General features: G+C 37.0%; 1 protein-coding gene across 3 annotated transcripts; it reads left to right on the forward strand.

The window, feature by feature from the left end:
* The first annotated feature begins 1,301 nt into the window (after positions 1-1,301).
* stat3 (signal transducer and activator of transcription 3 (acute-phase response factor)) lies at positions 1,302-25,506 on the forward strand. Of its 3 annotated transcripts, XM_055152948.1 has the most exons (24): positions 1,302-1,466; positions 1,801-2,044; positions 4,225-4,317; positions 4,404-4,485; positions 5,095-5,195; positions 5,814-5,965; positions 8,534-8,692; positions 9,951-10,043; positions 10,129-10,188; positions 10,272-10,301; positions 10,726-10,819; positions 11,947-11,994; positions 12,077-12,160; positions 13,108-13,206; positions 13,729-13,864; positions 14,488-14,540; positions 14,629-14,723; positions 14,823-14,962; positions 16,246-16,470; positions 17,483-17,525; positions 19,597-19,656; positions 20,879-20,976; positions 23,479-23,561; positions 24,668-25,506. In XM_055152948.1, the coding sequence occupies exons 1-23, from the start codon at positions 1,339-1,341 to the stop codon at positions 23,517-23,519; spliced, it is 2,358 nt and encodes a 785-aa protein (XP_055008923.1). In that variant the 5' UTR covers positions 1,302-1,338; the 3' UTR covers positions 23,520-23,561; positions 24,668-25,506. The 3 variants fall into 3 exon arrangements, with proteins under 3 accessions (XP_055008923.1, XP_055008922.1, XP_055008924.1); XM_055152947.1 differs by having other exon boundaries at positions 23,479-25,506; XM_055152949.1 differs by lacking the exon at positions 19,597-19,656 and having other exon boundaries at positions 23,479-25,506.
* The last annotated feature ends 298 nt before the right edge of the window (positions 25,507-25,804 follow it).

Raw genomic sequence — 25,804 nt, forward strand, 5'->3', positions numbered from 1 at the left:
TATCGTGATGTTGTATCTTCAAAGTTCTCACAAGCATATCGTGGACCATCACAATATATGGAATTACAAGTCTCTGCTTAAATTAAGTTTAGTTTTTTGGATTAAGTCTTGTCAAGGCATTTTAAGAGGAAAAGTAGGATATTAACCATTTTGTTAGCCTCCACAAAATATCACATTAAATATCATACCGTGAGATGTATATCATGAAAATATCATACAGAGAGATTTGGATATTGTTACATCCCTAATCATGAGCCTCCCCACCATATCATGAGCTTTCCCACAATATCGCAATAAATATCGTACCATGAGGTTCTTACCAGGATGATACTGTATTGTGAGACTTGGATATCATTACACCCATAGTACTGGAGCAAGATTTATTTTTCTCAAATACATTGAAAAGAAGATTATAAATGAATCATATAGGTACCACTATTACCATTTATTGGTCACATCAGCAAGTTAATGGTGCACTGTGTAACTTTTCAGGTTGGGGATCCGCCACCATGCCTAGATATTGCTTTGCCTGTAATATTCCACAATACGATATTAAACTTAAACTTATACAAGATGCATTTATTCAATTGTTGGTGTTTTTATTGCTCAAAATTAAAGGAAAAAAAAAACAATACAAAAAAACCCTTTAAAAAACATGAATTCTTGCTATGAGTGGGGTCGCCTCTTCTCAGATCTGACCTGTAAATTGGCCTGGTGGTGTCTCTTGGTTGACTCTATGAGGATTGATAAGTTTAATGCCTATTTTGGAACATTACTGGCAAATAGGGCTCAGGTATCATTAAGAAGTTGCTGATACAATACGAACCTCGATACCTAGGCCATGATACTATACATATATCGATACAGTGCACTTTTGATTTGATACAGTATATTTCAAATCGATTTGATATGGTTCAATAAAAAATAAAGGATAAATCATGACTGTGATACTGAAAGTCTTTGTTAAACCACTTCTTGAACACAAATCATCAAAACAGTGAAAATGTCAAATGTGTCGCATAAACGAGTTTCCTTCCTTTGAACAAACAATACCAAAAAATAGTCTTGGCGATATATTGATACAACAGCCCATGATATCGATACTACCCCTACTGGCAAAGCAATAACATCTCCATTTTAACAAGTAACTAGCGGGCCTTCTACCAGAAAAGTTACACAGTTCACCTTTAAGAATTGAATGTCAGCTCAAAAAAAAAAAGAGGAAATCCATAATTGTTTTAATCAATAAATTATCTTATTTGTGATTAATTAAATAATGGATAAACCATAACCCGCTGCTCATACCTGTGTGTGTAGGTGTGAGTGGACTTGGTCGTCATGGCGCAGTGGAATCAGTTGCAGCAGCTGGAGACTCGGTACCTGGAGCAGCTCTATCACCTGTACAGCGACAGCTTTCCCATGGAGCTACGGCAGTTCCTCGCCCCCTGGATCGAGAGCCAGGACTGGTCAGTACAGGGCATCTGTTTATTGTATTCTGTTTAGTTTTATGTTATAACAAAATCTCTCTAGAATTACTTAAAGAGCCCATATTACACTACTTTCTGTTCTATGTTATAATGTTGTTTCCTCATCATCATCACAAACATACACAACTCCAGGTATGTTTCTGAGGAGGCAACAACATTATAACATGCCTTAAAACTCACAAGAATCAATTTGACTAATATAGGACCCCTAAATTCATACAACTGGAAACAAAATATAATCTTAAACCAACTACCATTCCCTACTCTTCTCTACTACATCCATTACTTACGTTTGTTTTGTTTGTTTCTCCAGGGCTTATGCTGCTAACAAAGAGTCCCATGCTACTCTGGTCTTCCATAACCTCCTGGGGGAGATCGATCAGCAGTACAGCCGCTTCCTGCAGGAGAATAACGTTTTGTACCAGCACAACCTGAGGCGGATCAAGCAGCACCTCCAGAGCAAATACCTGGAGAAGCCCATGGAGATCGCCCGCATCGTCGCCCGCTGCCTGTGGGAGGAGCAACGCCTGCTACAGACCGCCACCACCGCCACACAGGTAACCATGGAGACACTGTCAGTTAAAAGTTAGGGATGGGGGAGGTAAATGAAAACAGTTTAAATGCCTATGACCATTTTTTTATAAAATAAAAACAAAAAATGTGCCCCCCAAAAAACATGCATCCCTCTCTCCACACACAGTCCTGAGTGATGTCACCAACTACTTCAAATTGCTGCAGGGACTGGAGGCAATACACACCCATTTCTATACATGTTTGACCACAAAGACGCAAATGTACCTTATTTGCAATAAAATTTTGCAAAGTGGATAATGCTATTAAAACACCATATATACAGTTTAGTAGCAAAAGAAATTTATTTGGTTTCACTTTCACAATTTGTTTGGAGCCTCAACCCAGTTTCGATTTTATCACAATTAATGTAAACATAGTATCTTTATATTGCTTTAAAGAGGGTGAAAGTTCACACATTCCCATTGGTTAAATCCATCTGTCACTCACTCAGAGCTTTAATGAGACTGCTCAAGAGGAGCAGGGTAGAAAAATGTTCTTCTTTTCTTTCTTTGGGCATTCAAGATAAAAAAAAAAAAAAAAAAAAAAAGTTTATTTGGCCAAAAAAAGCAGATTGCTACAGGAGTGAGCTTAAATTAAATCTTTTTTTTTTTCTTCAGTTATATTAAATTCAGTGTTTTATCATATCACCCATACCTATCGATAGTATTTAATGAATTAGTTATTCAGAATCTGAAATTATTCAGAAATTATTTGCACTTTTTAGACATTCATAGAGTCATTGAAATAATAAACAATTTCAAATTTAAAGGTGCACTTTAACTTTTTGGTTGGAGGTCTGTCACCTGCTTGTCTCTTTGGATATGTCATTGCTCTGCCTGGAATGTTCCACATTGTGACATTAAACAGCTCTACCTTAAATGTATTCAGTTACAGGTGATTTTATAGCTCAAATATATACTTAGACAAACAGAGAAAATCATTTTCCGGACCCTCCACTAAATGCACCTATAAGATGAACAAAGACTTGAAGATGAATTGCTTGGTCACAGTTGCTGCATGTAAAACTGGTGTAAGTGACTGAGGGAAATAAAGTGATTCATCAATATTGAGATTAAAAATTTACAAATCAGATTTTTGTTTATAACCACAACAAGGAGGAAATGGCAATTAGTCATAGGTTTTACTAAATAGAAAAGTAAAACTGAAATAAAACGTAAAATTAAACCATGAAAAAAGCCCCTTCAAAGTTAGTAATTTAAGGAGAAATTACAAAACCAACATGAGCAGACATGACTAAGCATGACCTTCATAATACAGATAAAATGATACAAACCACAAATATGTTTTATTAGGCTGTGATTTGAATATTAGGGTTTATCACAAAAATTAAAAATTAAAATTACTAATAAATAACAATTAAAGAATGCTTGTTAAAAGTTTGTCAAGTTTGTGCAATATATTGCAGACTCTTGTGAGCTTTTAGCCATGTTATAATGATGTTACTTCCTCTAAACATACCTTGAGTTGTGTTTTGTTTCATTCAGACATGTTTGAGTAATCCTTTTATTATTAGTATGTGTACATCTCAAAAGCTCATACTGCTCTGTCCCACCTTGTGATGCGGTACTTTTCAAGTTAACACCCAGCTTTTACTGTAAATGTGCCTTGTGTAACTTTTCTGGTGACGGGTCCTTCATCTGCTTATCTCCGTGGAAATGTCATTGCTTTGTCTAGAATATTCCACGGTATGACATTAAACACATCAATCTAACACATCAGTTATTCGTTACAGGAGTTTCTATTGCTCAAAAATACAATAATTGTCTCTGTGAATGAGAGCAACTCTCCACAGATCTGATCTGTAATATAGCCTATAGGTGTCTCCCTCATGCTAGATTGGATTAATCTCTATTGTGGAACACTCTAGACAAAGCAATAACTTCTCCATGGAGACAAGCAGGCAGCAGACCCTCCCCCAGAAAAGTTGCACAATGCACTTTAAGTTCCAAGCCAATGTATGGCAGTGGAACAGAGTGTTTTTTTTGTGTTTGAGAGAAGACCTAATTTTGTAGGATTTGTGTGTTAGACATGAATGAAACAAAACACAATTCCAGGTCTGTTTTTGATGAGGAAACAACATTATATAGAGATAAGAAAATAGTGTAATATGAGCTCTTTAAAAATAATATAATGTTTTTCACAGGACGGTCAGGCTGCACACCCTACAGGGACAGTGGTCACAGAGAAACAGCAAATTTTGGAGCACAACCTTCAGGACATCAGGAAACGCGTGCAGGTTTGTTTTAAATACATTTTTATTCCCAAATGAATAAAAAATTAAAAACATAACCTGACCTGGACTTCTCATCTTTTTATTTACAGGATATGGAGCAGAAGATGAAAATGCTCGAAAATCTTCAAGACGATTTTGACTTCAACTACAAGACCCTCAAAAGCCAAGGAGGTATGAGCTATTGATACTTTGCATTGACATCACGCTGTGGGGGGTCTACATGTATGTTTATGGCAGAATGTTTAGATGTTACCATGGTGACACAATGCACGCATTACCAAACATAGCCAAAAAGTTTTAATATTGTCTGAAAACTAAAAAATCCAAAATGGATTTAAACACATCAGGTCAACCTTGTGTCTGTTTTGATGTCTGTGTGTTACCTTTTCAAAAACAGACCTGGAGTTGTGTTTTGTTTCATTCACACGTTTATCTACATTTCCAAAGCTCAAAATGCTCTGTTCCACCTTGTAATGTCATGAAGTGGTAGTTTTCGACAGCCACGTTTTACCTTTTGTTCAGTAGAGATTGGCAATTCCTGGGATGAAATTATACAAATTATTCTAGTGAAGATGGACAGGATGGAACAGAGTGTTTTTTGTTTGAGAGAAGAACTATAAATGCAGGTTTTGTGTGTTAAACATTTGCAAATGAAACAAACTCCACAACTCCAGGTATGTTTTTGACGAGGAAACCAAATTATCAGCATTGATCAGAAAAGACTGTAATATGGGCCCTTTAATCAACTTTTAATTTTATATTTTATTTGTCTTCTTTCAGAGTTGGCTCCGGAGATGAACGGAAACACTCAGGCTGCTGCCACCCGACAGAAAATGGCTCAACTCGAACAGATGCTGAGCGCTTTGGACCAGCTCAGAAGAGTCAGTGTCTTTATTTAAATACTTTGTTTCTGGCTGTCACTCAGAGCTTTTATGGAGATTACAAACAGACAATAGAGATGGTAGCTTGCCAAATTAACTAAACTAAATTGTATATAAATAATGATGTAATAGCTTAGTTTGCAGACCTATAAAAATAAGTGAAGATCTCCCAGCACTCCCCAACTTTGGAGAATGGTCTATAGAGTAACTTGAGTCTCAAAGTTAACCAAGATTTGATGCAACTGTGGAAGAAAAATGTGTATTATACGTAGGTGCTTTTCTCCATGGAGATGTTATTGCTTTGTCTGAAATGTTTCACAGTATGTCATTAAACTTTTCTATCTTCATGGAGACCAAACCAGAACAAGTTACAGTTCAGATCTGTGGAGAGCCAACCCCACTTACAGTCAGAATGTTTGTTTTTCTGGGTAGTTTTGAGCTATACACCTGTAACTGAATAAATGTAAGGTAGAGCTGTTCAGTGTCATACTGCGGAACATTCCAGGCACAGCAATGACATATCCATAGAAACAAGCGGGTGACAGGCCCCCAACCAAGAAGTTTCACTGTGCACCATGACTGTCTGTGCTAAAATTGTTTTTGTGTGTTGTCTCTTAGCAAATCGTGACAGAGATGGGGGGGCTTTTGACTGCCATGGATTACGTTCAGAAGAACCTGACGGACGAGGAGCTGGCCGACTGGAAGCGCAGACAGCAGATCGCCTGCATCGGGGGCCCTCCCAACATCTGCCTGGACCGCCTCGAGACCTGGTGAATACTGCTCGTTCATACTAGGATTTACAGGGCCCATATTAGGCTGTTTTCTGATCTCTGTTTCAATGCTGTTGCCTGGAAACATACCTGGAGTTGTGTTTTGTTTCATTCACACATGTTTAATGTTTAACACACAAACCCTGTATATTTAGGCTTCTCTCAAAACACACTGTTGCCCCTAGTGATGTCATGTGGTAATACAGGAAGTGCTCCACTATTGTTTTGAATTCCATACACTTTCACTAGACTAGACTACATTTGGATGATTTCAGACCTAGAATTGCCAGTGTTTACTGAACTGAAGGTAAAAAGGAGCTGTTAACTTGAAAACATCCACTTCATGACATCACATGGTAGAACAGAGCATTTTGAGCTTTGGAGATGTAGATAAACTAATAATGCAGAATTACTCAAACATGTGTGAATGAAACAAAACACAACTTTGAGTGTGTTTTCGATGAGGTGATAACGTTATAACGTGTCTTAAAGGTCACAAGAGGACCACATAGGACCTTTTAAAGAGCACTGAAATAAAACCAAAGAAGATTTGTAACTTTAGGCGGTTCAGACTGAAGGAAATAAGTGTAAGGTTAGCGCCTACATCATAACAGGGAGAGCTCTTTTGCTTATGACTGACTGGACATGACTAATCGTGACTTTAAGTGGTGCATTTTACAGATAAGATAATACAAACCACAGATGTTTTATTAGGCCATGAGTGTGAATAAAATGTCAAGATTAATCACAACATTTCACAATAAATTGTATTATCATGAAATTGAACCTTTGCTGCAAAAGTTCAGTTGTTTTGATTCAATTTTGTTATAATATTTTAATTCTGGATGTCTCAAGAGCTGCTTCAATTAATATATAATTACTAATATATTGCAATTACATAATGCTGTAGGATCTGGCACAAAACTCAACCCAAAGTGTGTAACTCAGTCAGGCTTTTAGCTCAGTTATCCACCAAAATATTTAAGGAATATCTCCAATTACCTTTATTTGAACAAGACACATGAAACTGATATGTGTAGTGCTCAGCTGAGTTCTACACATCAATCTGGGATAGCTGAAAACGTCATGCCGAATATTCAGGAGCTATTGTGAACCTTCTGCATATAATTGAGATGAACATATTATTAACAGTTATATTTTTTCCTCTCTGTTATTATAATATATTGTGATGTGTGAGCTGCTGTGTTCAAATAGTTTCCGTTGTAGATCAGTAAAGTTTGTCTAAGTCTGAAGTGTAATGTTCATAGACGTCTTCCCTGTCCACAAATTTCGCAAACAAAAAGTCTGTATTTCTGCTATTTAAAAAAAAGGCTGACGTAGTCCTTCTGTAACGCCATATTTGTTTTGGTTTCTCTGGTGTTCCACCTCTGGTTTCAACCCAAACCACATGACTGCAAACGCAACATGATTGAAATAACATATTTTGCACAACAGACATTAAATCACCCAACTTAGCCTTTTTACTGACCTATGTTATAATGTTTCCTCATCACAAACAAAGCTGGAGTTGTGTTTTGTTTTATTTACACGTTTAACACACAAACCCTGCATATTTGATATATTCTCTAGAACAGAAAACACTGTTCCACCTTGTGATGTCATGTGGTAATACATGAGGTGCTCCACTGTGTATTTCAACTCATTTGAATAATTTCAACACTAGAACTAATGGTAAAAGGTAGCTAATTAACTTGGAAACTACTACTAAACGACATCACAAGGTTAAACAGAGCATTTTGAGTTTTGGAGATTGTTACGGCTCGTGGTCTGTCTCCGGCTCCGCATCGCCTGGCGCTCCCCATTTGTATTACCGCATGTATCTTCCGTATTTTCATGTCCTGTGTGGTGCCTGCTATCTGACTGGTGGGCCGTGGTTCCGATGCTGTGGGCTGGCTCCGACACCCCTGGTGCTGTGGTTGGAGGATTGACGTCCCGTTCCTCCAGTCCCTTCCCTACACATCAATCACCTCGACCAATAAAAGTGCTGTGCGCCTGTTCCTCCTGGCGGCTGGATGGCAGTTTCAGTTCGCCCCTCACATCTGTAGATGTTCGTTAGTTGTCTCTCTTTGATATTGTAAAGTGTGTTTATATTACTACAAATGTTAGTTGCCAGTTTGGCTCGGCCCTTGGGCAGTTTTTTTTTTTTGTTGCTGTTAGCTACCTTAGTTTAGGAGTGATTTAGTTAACTTTGGGGAATTCTGATTTTTCACATGTAAAACGTTTTATGTTGTCATTTTACTTACCTACATCACTTTATAAAACCCGTTTACTTTACATCATATCTGGTTTGTGTTACTTTCCTTTGTCCCTAGCACTGGGTTGTAACAGAGATGCAGACACATTAATAATAAAGAATTACTCATTGAAACAAATAAAACAAAACACAACTTCAGGTATGTTTTTGGGGATGTAGCAACGTTATAATGTGGTTTGAAGCTTACAAGAGTCATTTTTTTATAATATAGGACCTTTTAATGGTTGGTTATACAATTGTTATCTAACCACTTCATGTCATTGCCAAAATAACAGATTTTTCCATTGAACCAGGATCACGTCTTTGGCCGAGTCCCAGCTCCAGATCCGACAGCAGATTAAAAAACTGGAGGAACTTCAGCAGAAAGTCTCTTATAAAGGAGACCCCATAATCCAGCACCGGCCCGCCCTGGAGGAGAAGATCGTAGACCTGTTCAGAAGTCTCATGAAGAGGTACAGTTCTGTCAATAGAGTTTCATTACAATAGAGATAAGCAGGCAGATATTTGCAGTGTTTAGCATATCAGATATCGACGTTGAATCTCCAGCAGAGGCCGATATTTAGTTTTGACTGACCAGTTGCTTAAAAGTGCGTTGGGTAACTTTTTTGGTGGAGGGTCCGTCAATTGCTTTTCTCCATGGAAATGTTATTGCGTTGTCTGGAATGTTTCACAGTATGGCATTAAACCTTTCTATCTTCATGGAGACCAAACCAGATCAAGTTACAGGTCAAATCTGTGGAGAGATGACCCCGCTCACAGTCAGAATGCCTGTTTTTCTAGGTGTTTTTGAGCTATTTAAAAAAACAAAAAAAACAATAATAAGATAGAGTTGTTTATGTCATACTGTTTAACATTCCACACAGAATAATGACATCTTCATAGAAACAAGCAGAGGACAGACCCCCAATCAAAAGTTACATTGTGTACTTTTAAAGATTGTGCATAAAGCTTTATATTAACACTTTATTATGATAAATGATCAAAATTTTACAACACAACTCTCTAGATTGGCAAACAAAGGGGCTGTGAGTGAATTTGTAAAAGTAAAAGTACAGATACAGGGGCAAAAAGTTTCTCAAGAAAAACACAAAAAGTAAAATCATTGAAGCACCTGCTTGAAAATGTAGTTAAAGAGTAAAAAGTACAAGTATTTTTCATAGCCTTTTAGAACACTTAAAGGATGAAATGTAGCGAGATTGGTAAAGAATTTAGCTGATTTTAAGTTATTCAATTGATTTCTTAATTTTTCTAGCTGTTTTTGGTGTTTATATGTGTTTGGTTTGCTCAAAGTTAGCACAGAAACTAAATACTCTAAAAATAAGTGTCAGCCATTTCAGCAGGTCTCAAACCATAAAGAAAAGTACATTTTACTTTTCAGTTCAGATCTGAAATAGAAATAGTAAGAAAGAAAAAGATTAAGCAGAAAGTAGAAAGTACAGATTTCTGCTCTCAAATGTGAAAAGTGAAGTAAAAGCAAAACGTATCCACTGTAAAATGTTCTTAAAGTAAAGTAAAGTAAAGTACAGGCACCTAAAACGTGTACTTAAATATTATGTACTTTTACTTTTGTACTTTGTTCCCTTCCAACACTGTCTGCCATCAGTTGCTCAAGATTATAAACCCTTATCAGTCCATCTGCAGATTACATTGTTACAGTATTTACATAGATATTTTGACATTGCATTTATCATTCTTCTTATTGTGTTGTAGTGCGTTTGTGGTGGAGAGACAGCCGTGTATGCCCATGCATCCAGACAGGCCCCTGGTCATCAAAACAGGAGTGCAGTTCACAAATAAAGTCAGGTAAGAAAAAGCCAGCATGGCCTTTGAATAAAATTACTTCTATGATTATTGTATTTATTTGAGCTAATATTTGATCCACTTTCAGATTACTGGTGAAGTTCCCAGAGCTCAACTACCAGCTGAAAATTAAAGTTTGTATTGACAAGTGAGTATTAGTTGTATCTTTCATTCATTAAACTGTTTTAATACTACTTTACTTATTTATTTACTTTTTTAAAATCTTTCTAGGGAATCAGGGGATGTTGCTGCCATTCGGGGGTAAGTCGCTTTTCTTCAAGCAATTTTTAACAGTCACTATGTAACTTTTCTATTAAAAGTTCAGTACCCTGTTGTGTCCATGGAGATATGCAAGGGAGGTTGCTTTTGCTGGAATGTACCATAGTTTTTCTTTAAACTTGTTTATTATTTAATTATAGGAGTGTTTTGGGTTTGTTTTTTTTACGGTAAAACGATACCTTGAAAAATGTGTATTCTACTGTAAATGGGCCCATCTTTCCGCAAATTAGACCTGTAACATTTCATGGCACTTGTGTTCATGGAAATAAATGAGTTTAATATCATACTGTGGAACATTTCATGCAAAGCAACAACATCCACATGGTAGTGCACCTTTAAATTAAAAATAGACCCTTTAATATGTCACAAATACACTGTACTTATATTGCTTCTTGTATTTCTTTAGTTCACGTAAATTTAACATCCTCGGCACCAACACCAAAGTCATGAACATGGAGGAGTCCAACAATGGGAGTCTGTCTGCAGAATTTAAACACTTGGTGAGTTACAGATTAAAATGTTGCCTGCCCACTGGAATCAAGTAATTTCCAACATCTTAAAATGGATATTATTGTTTCACCAGCTTTACAAACCAATATTGGTCACCACCCTTAAAACACTCTTGGATATTTAACCACTTTAAACGTTACTTGACTTAAGGTAGGGTTGTTAAAAGTATCGAAAATGAGATACTAATCTAGTATGTATCTAGTAAGTATCTGTCTCATACTCATTTGAGCAGGTATCGATACTAAAAAAGTCACATTCACAGGACAGAAATTAACCTTTTCTGAATCGCTTTAAATGATGTTGAGCTGTATCAGAACAAGTAGAAGAGCACATAGACTAGTATACGCCCATGGACCACTATGGAACCAACCTGGACCACCGAGGGATTACGCACATATAAGGCCACATGATAGTATAAAAGAAAGTACTGTGATGTAAAGTTGAAAATCACATTCTGAGTGTTGAATGAAGTATTCAGGGTAGCCGCGGGGTCTTAAAAGTCTTAAAAAGATCTGAAATTTCATGTTCCTAAATTAAGGCCTTAAAAAGTCTTTAATTATGTTGTCCAAGTCTTATTTTTTTCACAAAGGTCTTAAATTTCATTAGGCTATTTTTTTGTAGACTCAACCGGGCTGCAGTGCAAAGTTTAATAAGTCTTGTTAGAATGCTATAAATTATTTTTTGGTAATTTTACAAGCAATGCACACTACTATAAATGAGTTCTGAATGACATTTTATAATTAAAGTATTTTTTGTTATTTAAAGCAGTGAGTAATGGTCATTATAAGAATTGGATCTTTAGTTTTCGCCTGCATAATGAGTGCGATGTTGGTCTTAATTTTCATTTAAGTGGTCTTAAAAAGGTCTTTAAAATGTCTTAAATTTGGTGTAGTCAGACCTGGGGATAACCTGGTATTGGAATCGATATCGAGTCTATTCCTTAGTATCAAAATCAAGTTTGAAATTTCAGTATCATGACAAAGAAAAGCATGTTTACCATGCCCTGCTTTATGAAAGAAAGAAGTACAGCCATTATGTAACTGAAAATGAGTTTTGTAAACCAAGTGAAAGTGTCAGTTTAAAAATCCTGTTGCACTGACTTCCTGTTTTTCTTCAGACCCTGAGGGAGCAGAGGTGTGGCAACGGCGGCCGTACCAACAGTGATGTAAGATCTCTGTGCATTTCATCTTGATGTCATTGTTTCAAAAATATAAAACTTTATTTATAACATGATTTGTACTCTACAGGCTTCTTTAATTGTCACAGAAGAGCTGCATCTCATCACCTTTGAAACAGAAGTCTATCATCAGGGACTGAAGATTGATCTCGAGGTGAGCAGAATCGTACCGAAATAAACAATGGAAGTTTGGATCACAGAGGCAGGTTAAGTGTTCACCCACTAACCAGAGAGTAGCGAGTTCAAATCTGACCATAGTGAATACTGGTTGAAACTGCAAGGCCACAGTATGCAAATGTATTTTTCTCATACATTATAACAATTTTGAATACAGTGATTGGACTGCGGCATCGAATCACAAATGCTGCATTCACTTGTCTTGGTTTAGCCTTGGTTTGATCATGATTTACTGTTATTTTCGGGTTAGGTTCAGTAATAGTTAAGGATGCACCGCCAGCTTTCCGATATTGATGTTGATACTAATTTAAATATCTGGCAATACCTGATATCAACCGATACCAGTGTGGAGACTAAAAACTGCATTTATTTCAATTAAACCAAAATAATCTGAAACAAAACTGATCCAAATGTTTTAAGTAGCTGTTGTATATCTCTATAGTAACTACACAACAAGTTTATATAAATATAACTTCAAACATCATGAGACTTTCTGGACCAAAGTAAACAGTCTTATTACGTTAATGCATCTGTCCAACCAATATATCGGCTGAATCGATATTTGGGAGCAGATATCTGATCCAGCAATTTTTAATATCCTATGTCAGTATAGGATCGGTGCATCCCAAGTACTAGTATATAGTGTAGGCCAATATGCTGATATAAAATTAAAAAGTGATTTAGTCTACTTTTCCCCACCTTCAGTTGGTCAGCCCCTGCAAAGCTCTAAGTGAGTGACAGGTGGATTAACCAATCACAGTGAAGTGTCAACTCAGATCTTTTTTCCGCAATCAACACAAAGCAAAGTCTACAGGAGTTATGAACAAATTATTGTGATCTATAGACCCAAACAAAATTGTAATGTATTGCTATTAATTGTTGACTTCATCTTTCTGTTTTCTTCCTGAATTATTTTGTATGCAGACCCATTCACTGCCAGTTGTTGTCATCTCCAACATCTGCCAAATGCCAAACGCCTGGGCCTCCATTCTGTGGTACAACATGCTCACTAACCACCCAAAAGTAAGAGAGCGACCCCTTCTGGAGTGTAGGACCCACAGAGCCATATTACGCTATTTTCTGATATGTGTTATGATGTTGTTTCCTCATCACAAACCTACCTGGAATTTTGTTATGTTTCATTCACACAAACCCTGCATATTTAGAAAACACTCTGTTCCACTTGATGTCATGTGGTAATACACAAAGTTCTCCACTGTTTTTAAACTCCACCTTCACTAGAATACTCGGGATAATTTTAGCCCTGGAATTGCCAAACTCTACTGAACTAAAGATAAAGGGTAGCGGTTAACTTCATGACAACCCCAAAATGGAAAAGAGCATTTTGGGGTTTGGAGATGTAGACAGACAAATAATTAAGAATTACTTAAACATGTATGAATGACACAAAACCCAACCCCAGGTGTGTTTTTGATGAGGTAACAACATTCTAACATGACTTAAAGCTCACAAGGGTCAGTTTTGCGTAGACCTTAAAGCTCTCATATTGTTGTGATATTAACTTGAGCTTGCTTGTCCATTCAGAATGTAAACTTCTTCACCAAACCTCCGGTCGGGACTTGGGACCAGGTGGCTGAGGTCCTGAGCTGGCAGTTCTCCTCCACCACCAAAAGGGGGCTCACTATCGAACAGCTCACGACACTGGCGGAGAAACTGCTGGGTAAGAAAAGTTGCAAACATAAACAAATCAACTATTACATTTGGACCAGCTCCATCAAACTGGCCTCTCACCTGTTGTTGGTTCAGTACAGTTCCTTCCTTGGATTATTTGAATCTGTGTTTTAAATTATACTGTGGAATAAGGAAAAGCAAGTCCTCTTGAAAAAGTTACATGATCCACCGTTCAATTTTTACACAGCTCTTTTCCACCTTTGAGATACTGAAAACATTTATATTAAGGAAGCACTCACCCATTCACACGCACATTCAAGCACCAATATACACGAACACTGGGGGTAAGGTGGCTTAAGTGTCTTGCCCAAGGGCACAGTCTATTAATACAATCGCTTGCAATTGCTAATTAAATTTTGAGGAAAAGCCGTGTTTCTCAAAACCAATTTCGATAACACAAAGACATTATTATTAAACATTAAAAGTTATATATTGATATTTCTAATGAGTATCTAGTTTTTGGTACTTTAGTATTGATTACTATCTGGGTATCAATACTTTTTTGCACTTTTTAATTCATATATAAGAAGTAATAGTTCGTCACACCTCTTTTTATAATATCAAATCACAGTACAAGCCATATTAACTTTCCCTTATGTAATTTTTGTTTAGGACCTTGTGTGAACTACTCTGGCTGCCAAATCACCTGGGCCAAGTTCTGTAAGGTAATGCAGCTTTTTCACTTTTGTTCACTCTAGACAATATTCAGACTGTATTGTTTGGTTTTATATTGTTGTTTTGTCTCATTTGTAGGAAAACATGGCTGGGAAGGGCTTTTCTTTCTGGGTGTGGTTAGACAACATCATTGACCTGGTTAAGAAATACATCCTGGCTTTGTGGAACGAAGGGTGAGACCGAGGGCTTTGTTTATGGTCATGTGATAGCTTGGAGATTCCCAAAAGTGATGCTATAACTTTCTTTTGTGTATTTTTGCCTTGTTATTCCAGTTATATCATGGGTTTTATCAGTAAAGAACGAGAGAGGGCGATCCTGAGCCCCAAACCCCCCGGGACCTTTTTGTTGAGATTCAGTGAAAGCAGCAAAGAGGGCGGCATCACCTTCACATGGGTGGAGAAAGACATCAGCGGTGAGTGGGAAAATATAGGGCAGGGTCATATGAAAAAAATAAAATAACAAAGGAGATACATTTCATTATTTTCAACAAATAAAAACAATACAATGCAGATTAATATGAGATGAATATGAGACAAAATGATACGATTACAAAGGACAGCCTGCTCTATAGAGTAAGGCTAGGTGATATGACAAAAACATTTATCCTTTTTCTTCTCTTGTATTTATTGATCAGGATTTTAGATTGTATTTTGTATTATTTAAAACAGATAAAATAACTTTCAAACTGCTGTAAGTTATCCACATAGGCCAGTCCCCCAGCCAGGTACTACTGAACAAAATCCATGCTCAGATCTGGATAGGGTAGCCGCGGGGTCTTAAAAGTCTTAAAAAGGTCTTAAATTTCATGTTCCTAAATTAAGGCTTAAATTAAAAAAGTCTTAAATTATGTTGTCCAAGTCTTATTTTATTCATAAAGGTCTTAAATTTCATTAGCCTATTTTCTGTATACTGTATTCTGTCAACCGGGCTGCAGGGCAATGTTAAACGGAGGGAGAAAAACAAAACAACAACGTGAAATCATGTAACATGAACGAATGTCTAATTTGGAGTATGCGCAAACAAACTTTTGGTTTCTGGTGCCGGCAGCAATGAGTAAACTATCAGTAGAGTGGAGGAAGACGTTGAATGGATCATGGGGAAGTGTAGCTTTAATCCACAGTGGCTCTTAGATTCTAGATATATGACCTTAGTTGGTCATTATTAGGATTGGATCTGGTGTTTTTTGCCCGCATAATGGGTGCGATGTTAGTCTTAATTTTCATGTAAGTGGGCTTAAAAATGTCTTAAAAAGTCTTAAATTCGGGGTAGTCAAACCTGGGGACACCCTGCTGGAGAAGGGCTGTAAATGCATTCGTCTTACATTACACATTTCAGGTGCTCCAAGTCGCTTTACAATTTCATGCATTGTTCATTCACTCCACACTCAGTGGTGGTAAGATACTATTGTAGCCATTGGCCCCTCTGACCATTACCAACATTCATCATATTAGGCAAGACACTTCACCCATATTACCTAAGGACACAACAACATGGCACCCCACTGTGTCACCTGACATTTCCTGTAGTCCCCATCCAAGTACTAACCAGACCCTGCTTAGTTTCTGAGATCAGACAAGCTCAGTTTTTTAGCGTTTCAGTTTGTGCATTGAAGAAAAGGCTTAATATGACATTAAGCAGCCCTGTGGAGACAATCAACCTCACCTTATCCTAACATATAACTTGATTTATTTCCAGGTAAGACACAGATCCAGTCGGTGGAGCCTTACACCAAACAGCAGCTCAACAACATGTCCTTCGCTGACATCATCATGGGATACAAGATCATGGATGCCACCAACATCCTGGTCTCTCCACTGGTCTATCTGTACCCAGACATCCCCAAAGAGGAGGCCTTTGGCAAATACTGCAGACCAGAGGCAGCCCCCGAGCCGGAAATGGGATCGGGAGACTCCACCAGCAGTAAGTCCAACTCAAACTGCGTTTACATCACCTTATTTTAATGCGGATTTTAAAGTATTTGTAGAAATAACAGGAGATAAAAATACCATACATTATTTTCAGCTTCAGCAGGTTTTTTTTTAGCTTCAGATGGATTTTCATATTAGTCTTGTCACAATACTAAAATTTCAAACTTAATTTCAGTACTAAGGAATAGACTCAATAGAATGTGATTTTCAAATTTAAATCATAGTACTTTCTTTTATATTCCCATGTGGTTTTATGTCTGTGTAATCCTTCAGTGGTCCAGGTAGGAGTATTTAGTTTTAGTATCCATTAGTATCTGATTTCTATAATTTTGACATTCCTTTTGTATATGCAAGGTTCATGCAATATTTAGTAAGGAGATTTAATTTGTAGTTTACAGATTTTATACAGGAATATTGTTACTTGCTTAGGCTACATTACATTGCAATTCATTCGAAACATTAAAAAAGAAACGACACACATTTCAAACATGGTCACTTAGTTGTAGAAGTATGTAGTATTTTTGCGATAACTTACCCACTTCATAAGTTTCAGATATTTTAGGTGCATTGCGTAACTTTTCTGGTGGAGGGTCTGTCAGTTTCTTTTCTCCATGTAGGTGTTATTGCTTTGTCTGGAAGTTTTCACAGTGTGGCATTAAACCTTTCTATTATCATGGAGACAAAACCAGATCAAGTTACAGGTCAGATCAGTGGAGAGGCAGTCAGAATGCCTGTTTTTCTAGGTATTTTTGAGCTATCAAACATCTATAATTTTAAAAATGTAAGGTAGAGCTGTTTAATATCATACTGTGGAACATTCCAGGCACGAGCAATGATATATCCATAGACACAAGAAGTTGACGAACCCAAAAAGTTCTGTAGTGCACTTTTAAAACTGGTCTGCATATCGATTCATCATGCTCTTTGTTCTGGCTTTGTTTAGTCCTATTTTAATCTTGCAGTGTTCTTCAATTTAATAGCTGTTTCATTATTTTCTTTTGCAGTAATCCAGCCATATTTGAAGACCAAGTTCATCTGCGTTACCCCGTGAGTATCTTGTGTCTCATCAAATCAAAACTGTGTCAAATTTTACGTAAAATATTGAAATCATGCCACTCAGCGAAAAAGGTTCCCTTTTCACAGAGAAAGTGTTACGCAAAGTCAGACTTGTTGATTCCTTCTCTTAAGTGAACTCATAGTTTCCTCTGTGCTATTTTCTATTCTAGAATTTATATGTTGCCCCTGGTAATGAAACAATTTACTCTCACTGAGGACTTCTTGAGAACTTGAATCCAATTTAAAAGGTGCATTGTGTAACTTTTCTGTAACTGCTTTTTGCCGTTGAAATGTTATTCCTTTGTCTGGAATGTTTCACAGTGTTTTCTGTATAAATGAATAAATGTAAGGCAGAGCTGTTTAATGTCGTACTGTGGAACATTCCAGGCAGAGTAATAATATCTCCATAGAAACAAGCAGGTGACGGACCCCGAAACAAAAAGTTACATAGTGCATTTATGAATAAAAAACAGAGCTGACACAAGTTAACCTAGTAATCGCAACTATTTGATTGTTATCTGGACGTCAAAACATGCAATGTGCTGAGAGAAGAGGTAACAGCAGTAATTACATTTAAATGAAAGTGAATGTATAATTGTGTGTTTTGAGTGAAAAAACAAATAATCTATCAAGAAGATCTTAAAGGTCAATATTACACAAAATTGATTTCTATGAGCTTTAAGCCAAGTTATAATGTTGTTATCGCCTCAAAAACAGTGGTCAGATGAAGAATAAAAGGTAGAGCGCTTCACTGGGTCTTAAAAGAGTAAAAAATAGCAGTACAGTTGCTCTACGAGGGTTGAAACAGTGGTCATTGAACAAAAAATTACTCTTACTGGAAAATGTAAGAATGGGTAAGGTACAAAGGTAAGGTAATATATTCAGTCGGAGTGCCTCGGGTTTGTACCTTACCCATCCTTACATTCTCCAGTAAGGGTATTTTTTTGTTCAAAGACCTGGAGTGGTGTTTTGTTTCATTCACACATGTTTGAGTAATCCTTTATTATTAGTCGATGTACATCTCCAAAGCTCAAAATGCTCTGTTCCACCTTGTGATGTCGTTAAGAGCTGCCAGCTACTTTTGTTCAAGAGATTGGGGAATTCCAGGACTAACATCAACCAAATGATTCTAGTGAAGGAACACAACGTGGAACACAACGTTTTCTGTTTGAGAGAAGAACACAGCCTAAATATGCAGGATTTGTGTGTTAAACATGTGTGAATGAAACAAAACACAAGTCCAGGTCTATTTGTGATGAGGAAACAACATTATAACATCTCTTTAGCTTTATCTTATATTCACAGACCTTTTGTGACAGAGATGCGATAATGGTGGACAATACCACTAGGTTGCTAGGACGGTGCTTCTTGTTGTGTCCCTTGGCAAGACACTTAAGGCTGGTTGGAACAGGAAGACGGGATGAAATTGAAGATCTGAGTCTGAAGTGGCAAATTAGATAATATGATTTCTATAAACCGGAGGGGGGCAGTTTGTTCTTGAGTGGTTCACAGGAGTAGAGAGAAATTATTTAAGCCTTTAACCTTTTTTAGTCAGGAGCCCCATAAAAACAGCTGATATTTATAAAAGTGAATCTTACTATTATCATTGAATTTAGCATAATAAACTTGCCAGATTATATTGATACTTTGCGGTGACATTGCGATGGGGGTGTTCTAAATGCAGCTACAGTTTTTGCCACTGGCACCCCACGGTAGCACCTAATTTTGCCAACCACTATGGTCACCCATCCCAAGTACTACCCAAGCCCAGCCTTGCTTAGCTTCTGAGATCTGACGAGGTGAGGCTTCGACAAGTCGCTATAGCCACAGTTAGGAGCTGGGGTGTGATGCTAGTCCACAATTAACATCACACCCCAATGGAGTGGTGTTGACATCAGCTGCAAAGTATCAACACATGAGATCTTTCAAAAGGAAGAGCATCCGACATAATATAGTTACACAGATAATAAACTGATAATAGATAATACTGACCAGATTATCGGTTGCGACGTGGGTCTGGAGGCTTGTGGGTTTTGCTGAGAGAGGTATGATGTCGTTGTAGGTGCCCCTCGGTGTTCATGGACCTACCGGACAGTGACCTGCTTGGGAACGGATTCCCAGGGTAGGCCCAGGGTCCCGGGGGAGAGGAGAGGAGGGTGGGGGCATGCGGAGGGTCTGTCTGTCTGTGTGCTGTGCGTTTAGTTCACAACACCATCCTCCCATCTGTCCGTCCAACCATCCTCTGTATTGGGCATTTTTCTGTCATTTAACTTTTTTAGGTTTTAGGAGTATTCACTTCCATCTACATATGTCCGGATTTATCACAAACAAAAAAGCTTGTACAAAGACATCTAAATTAGGGATGCACGGATCTAATACTGGTATTGGACATTAGTGCTGATACAAAAAACTTAGCTTCAGCCAATATCTTGGTAGGACTCTAATTTGATGTACTAAGATGTAGTCAGATCATAATGTTTAAACTTTTATTTACACAAAACTGTTCTGTCATTACTTGAGAGATGAATAACAGCTACATAACACATTTCAGACAGTTTTGTCTTATTTTAAGTTCAAAGGAAATAAATGCTGTTTTCAGTGTTTACACTGGTATCGATTGATATCGAGTAGCGAGATAATATTGAAATTGGTATCAGAACTGAGAAAGCTTAATCAGTGCATCCCTAATGTAAATATTTTATCATAATAATGTTGATGGAAAGGATTTCTACAGTGATAAAAGTGATTGTGATGTAACATGTATATAGCTGGTCATGTTATAGGTATAGGCAATAAGATAAAGTCTTTTCAGTTTTTTCAAATAAGTATGGCTTTCAATATTAATTTCACAAACATAAAGAAGTCTAATCTTAGTCATATTTTTAACTCATGTATTATTACTGAAAGATGAATAACTGGCTATTGTCTATTGTGCAACCCTAAACCCTTCTAGACATCCTTAAAGCTGCAAACCTGCAAACTTTCATATGATAAAGAAAATATATGGGATTAGAATTGCTTGTTTATTCACCCATTCACTCCCATTTCTTAAGCTGTGTGGACTGCTGTCATTAACAACACTTAAATTTGGTGGTTGCTGCTTGTTTGTGTAGAAATTAGAAACTGGGCATCGCATGTTTTTCACTCATTGGGGTGTGTATAACGCATTTATCCCGTTAAGATAAATGCCCAGCTGTATCTTTCACTGTTCCCAACTACATAGTGGTCCATGTTTGTCTTTTAGACCTTTAAGCATGTGTTGTATAGAGTATTTGTTGTGCGTTTTTGAATTGTATTGTATTGAATGTATTTAAATGTTTCCCTGTTCTTGTGTTTTGTTGCAGTACAAATTCAGGAAACACCAGTGATCTGTTCCCCATGTCTCCACGCACTCTGGACTCTCTCATGCACAACGAGGCCGAGGCCAGTCAAGGACATCTGGGTGAGTCACACTATCTGTTTATCTGTGGTTTTTACGGGGAATAAAATATATATTAACACATTATGAATACATTATTTTTACTTTGACTTCAGCTCACCATAGTGTTGGTATTGTATGCACTGTAGCTTTAAATAATATATAGACTTATTTATATAAAAATAATCCCCTTCCATTAGAGATGGGACAAGATCTCGTGTCACAAGATCGTGCACACATCAGAAAATCGATCTTGTGTGATTGATTTTATTTCGTTTACATCTAGACTGGACAAAAAGAGTTGAGGGCTGGTAAATGACTTCTCTTGTGGAGCTGTGGTTCCAAAAAGAAGGTCTGCTATTCCAACAAAAATATGAAATTAGAAAATGTTAGGCCAAAACTGCAAACGGGAGCACACGATTATATTATTAGAAATTATTTCAAAATCTCATCTTGTCTCATTTTTGTGGACCTAATCTCGTGTCTCGTCTCGTCTTTGGTCTTGTCGTAGCTGACTGTAGTTATAGAAAATTTTTTGACTAGCCGTTTCTTCAAGTGTGTGTTTTTGGAGTTTGAATAGGTCAATGGAGTTGATCATGACTTAAATAAAACAATTTCCTATGATATATAATCTCAAAAATATAAGGTTTTTGATGGCAAGTACTACACCGCTAAAATAAACATTTGGTTGTGGTTTGAACTTCTGAATTTCATATCACTGTGGAGGACGATATTGGGTCTGTGGGATATGTTCATCTCGATAAGGGGTCCCCCCGGCCTCAAAAGGTTTGAGAACCCCTCGTATACGTAGATAACAGTGTCCAGATAACAATTACGATTATTAAATGTACCACAAGTCCATCTGCTGGTGCACTGTGAAGTTGAGCAATTTGAACTTAATTAACATCTTAAAAGTTGCTGACTGTGAGCTGTATGTTACATCACAAGACGATAGGGAGGATTCCAGATGTTATCTTGGTTAGACTTTGGTTTGTTCTGCAGCGTGAAGCAAAAATGTTCTGGTTTCTTTAGACTCTGTGACCTCTGCTCGTCTATGTGAGGGCCCATGTGGGTTTAATGTGCATGTTTAACCCAGTGTGGGTTTAGTTAAAAAAGTCTGTGTGAATAATTAGCAGTAGTGAATGATTAATGCCTCTACTTCTGTTGTTAATGTGTTTGACGGTTCCATTTCAGATATTAAAAACAGTGATCCATTATTTTTTATTTCTGTTAATCAGGCACTGCAGATGGAAATGTACCAAAAATCTGGTGTGCAACATCTGTTTTTATGAGCTTAACAGGCTCATATCATACTATTTTGATCTATGTTATAATTTTTTCCTCATCACAAACAGACCTGGAGTTGTGTATTGTTTCATTCACACATGTTTAACACACAAACCCTGCATGTTTAGGTTCCTCTCTCAAACTGAAAACACTCCGTTCCACCTTGTGATGTCATGTCGTGATACAGGAAGCGCTCCATTGTGTTTTTAAACTCCACACACCTTCACTAGAACCATTTGGATGATTTCAGGTGTTACTGACAAGCTCTACTGAACAAAAGGTAAAAAAGTAGCTGTTAACTTGAAAACTACCACTTCATGACATCACAAGGTTGAACAGAGCATTTTGAGCTTTGGACATGTAGACAACTAATAATAAAGAGTTACTCAAACATGTGTGAATGAAACAAAACACAACTCCAGGTATTTTTTGACAAGGAAACAACAGTCAATTTTGCATAATATAGGACCCTTTAATGCAGACATGTCAAACTCAGGTCCAAATTTGGCCCGCGAGACCATATCAAATATGTATTAGAGTTGGCCCGTCGACTACAGATAGGCTATAAGCAGGAATCTCCAACCTGTAGATCGAGAGCTACCAGTAGCTCTCCACCCCCTTCCAAGTAGCTCACCAAATTATGTCTGAATGAAACGTACTGTCGTGAACAAGAATTGAAATAATCACTGTAAACGTATCATTTTGATGCCGAACTTTGTTCACTAATAAATGGATAATTGTTTATGTTTTATAAAGATTTAACCCGTTCCCCATTGAAGGCTTATCGTGGCTGTTATATACCCTCAATTTCTTGCAACCACTAAAATGTGTAGCTCTCTAGAACTTTCCTTTTGTAAAGGTAGCTTACTGAAGGAAAAAGGTTGGAGCCCCGTGGGATATAGAGATGTTATTTATTAAAAATTGTGTTTTTATTTGACATTATGCTTGTTCTGGATTCAATGTTTAAGCAAAACTATTATTAAACATTTATTTTAATAAGAAAGAAGAGAAAACATGCAGATGTTGTTGACATTTTTCAATAAATATTTAGTTTGGCCCACAACTTAGTCCAAGTTTTCAATTTTGGCCCTTGTGAATTTGAGTTTGACACCCCTGCTTTAATGTCTCTGTAGATTGTCCCGTCAAATAAAAACAAAAATAAAAACGTTATAATTTGCAAACTGATACCTTCTCAGATTTCTCCATCCTAAAAATGTACTTTTGTTTCTTTCCCCACAGAGTCGTTGACCTTAGACATGGATGTAGCGTCACCGATCTGAAAAGCCCCGGTTCCTGTTTAAAGTCTTGTTTACTTTTTGGCTGTAAGATTATTGTTATTACCCATTATTTCTCCACCTGTACATAGTTTTTGCCTTGACTGTACAAAATTGTCCGATTCCACTTTTATTTTAATGGATTTTTGAGTTTGTTTTTAAGGCATTGCCACTTTTTGACAGTTTAATTCAGTTCTGTGGTGTACAATTTTACTTCTAGTGCTGCAAAACACACAACCCTTAACACAGCTATGACTATGGATAGAAACGTATTTTTATTAAATCAGGTATTTTATGCAATATTGAAAAATTAATGGATTTCTTCATATAAGATTGTCATAGTAACCATTAAGTGTTGTATAAGCTACATATAATTACTTATGCCGTTTTGGAGATGATCGATTTTTGTATGTTTAGTCCAATTATGTCTAAAGCTAGAGGGTGTGAAAAGGCTGAGAAAAAGAGATTTGAAAATACAGTAATGTGCAAAAGTTTAATTTTTTGTTGTTGTTAGATATTTAAACATTTTGTGCTTTAAAGATGATTTGTGTAACTTTTCTGGAGAAGTGTGTGTCAAAATGTTATGCTTGGACATGTATTTTCTCTGCCTGGAATGTTCCACAGTATGACATTAAACCTGTCTATCTTCACGGAGACCTAATCGGACTTAGTTACGGGTCAGATCTGTGGAGAGGCGACATCGCTCACAGTCAGAATGTCTGTTTTTGTAGGTATTTTTGCACTACAGAACCACCTGTAATTGAGTAAATATAAGGGAGAGCGGTTTTAATGTCATACTGTGGAACATTCCAGACAGAGCAATGACGTATCCATAGAAACAAGCAGGTGACGGACCTCCAAAAAGTTACACAATGCTCCTTTAATATTTTCTGTAACATGGAAGATTTGGGCACTATATTATCACAGATTACATGTTTCAGATAGTAAATGTTAAGTTATTTACGCTTCATTTGAAAAGAGCTTTACCATTGCAAAACAGGACCTTGCCTTCGCAGAGGTCACTCCAAGTGCTTTTTGTTTTTTGTTTTGAAAATTTTGGTTTATTTTTTAGATTTTAACCTTAATTTGTTCTTAAAAACCTCTTACTTTTGCACAAGCCTGTACATTTTGACAGCGTTTTTTTTTTTTTGTAGTTCTTCTAAATGGTGCACTCTAGTCATCATTTTTCACGTGTGGAAGTGGAGCAGTGGATTGAATTTTCGCCCACAAACCAGACAGTTGCTAGTTCAAACCTGGCCTGCATTGTTGCTGTGTCCTCGGGCAAGACACTTCACAAACTCCAGCCAAAGTAAGCGACGCCGGTTGCCACTCCGGCGGGGAGCTCATCCGGCACGGAACACATCGCCGCATCTCGAATCGCGCTTGTCACGTCGACCCTGACTATATTGATGCTTTGCAGTGACGTCACGCCGGGAAGGGGGTGTCCTACGTGTGTGTATATGGCGGAATGTTCAGCAGTTTTAATAGTGACAAAATGCACACGTTAACAAACACACAAAAAAGTGTTTAAGATCGTCTGAAAACTCAAGAAGAAAAAAAGAAAATGGATTTAAACAGCAGATTTTCCAAGAGTCTGTGATCAATACAAGGGTTTAATTTTCAAAAAAAGCTTTATGCTCACATTGTGTTAAAAGTAAACTAAAATCTAACTTGAGTAACAAAGCTTCAGACAGAGTAGTGCCCAGAGAAAGCTGCAAAGTATCAATAAAATATAGTTCTTAAGCCGTAGTTTAAACCTGTACATTGCACTAGCTTCACTCTTGCCGTGTTTTTGCCTTCACCTTCTCTCGATATCTTCTTGTACTGTTATTTTTTTACAGTTTTAGTTGGTATAAAAATATATATATTGTGAAATGTGTAATATCTTGTAGCCTAAACCTGTGTGGCCCTGTATCTATGTTCCCTCAATGAAAACTTGTGAAATACTGTTGCTTTGTTTGTTTGACAGAGGGCAATAAAAATGGTATCACTATCCTGGAGTACTTTTATTGACTATATAACATGCAAATACTTAAATTATGAATACTTATAGGCAGTGGTGGAAAAAGTATACTTAAAGGTGCGCTGTGTAACTTCAAATTGGTGGTCCGTTTCCATGAAGATGTTATTTCTTTGCATGTGATGTTCCACAATACAGTATCAAACTTATATAAGATGCATTTATTCCATTGGTGTCCATGGATGTTTTAACTGCTAAAAAACCCCAAAAACAAACAACATTTAAATGACTGTGAGTGGAGTCACCTTTTCACAGATCTCACCTTTAAATT

The sequence above is a fragment of the Boleophthalmus pectinirostris genome, unplaced genomic scaffold, assembly GCF_026225935.1.
Source record: "Boleophthalmus pectinirostris isolate CB_2022bp ecotype Guang Dong unplaced genomic scaffold, ASM2622593v1 HiC_scaffold_17, whole genome shotgun sequence".
NCBI lineage: Eukaryota > Metazoa > Chordata > Actinopteri > Gobiiformes > Gobiidae > Boleophthalmus > Boleophthalmus pectinirostris.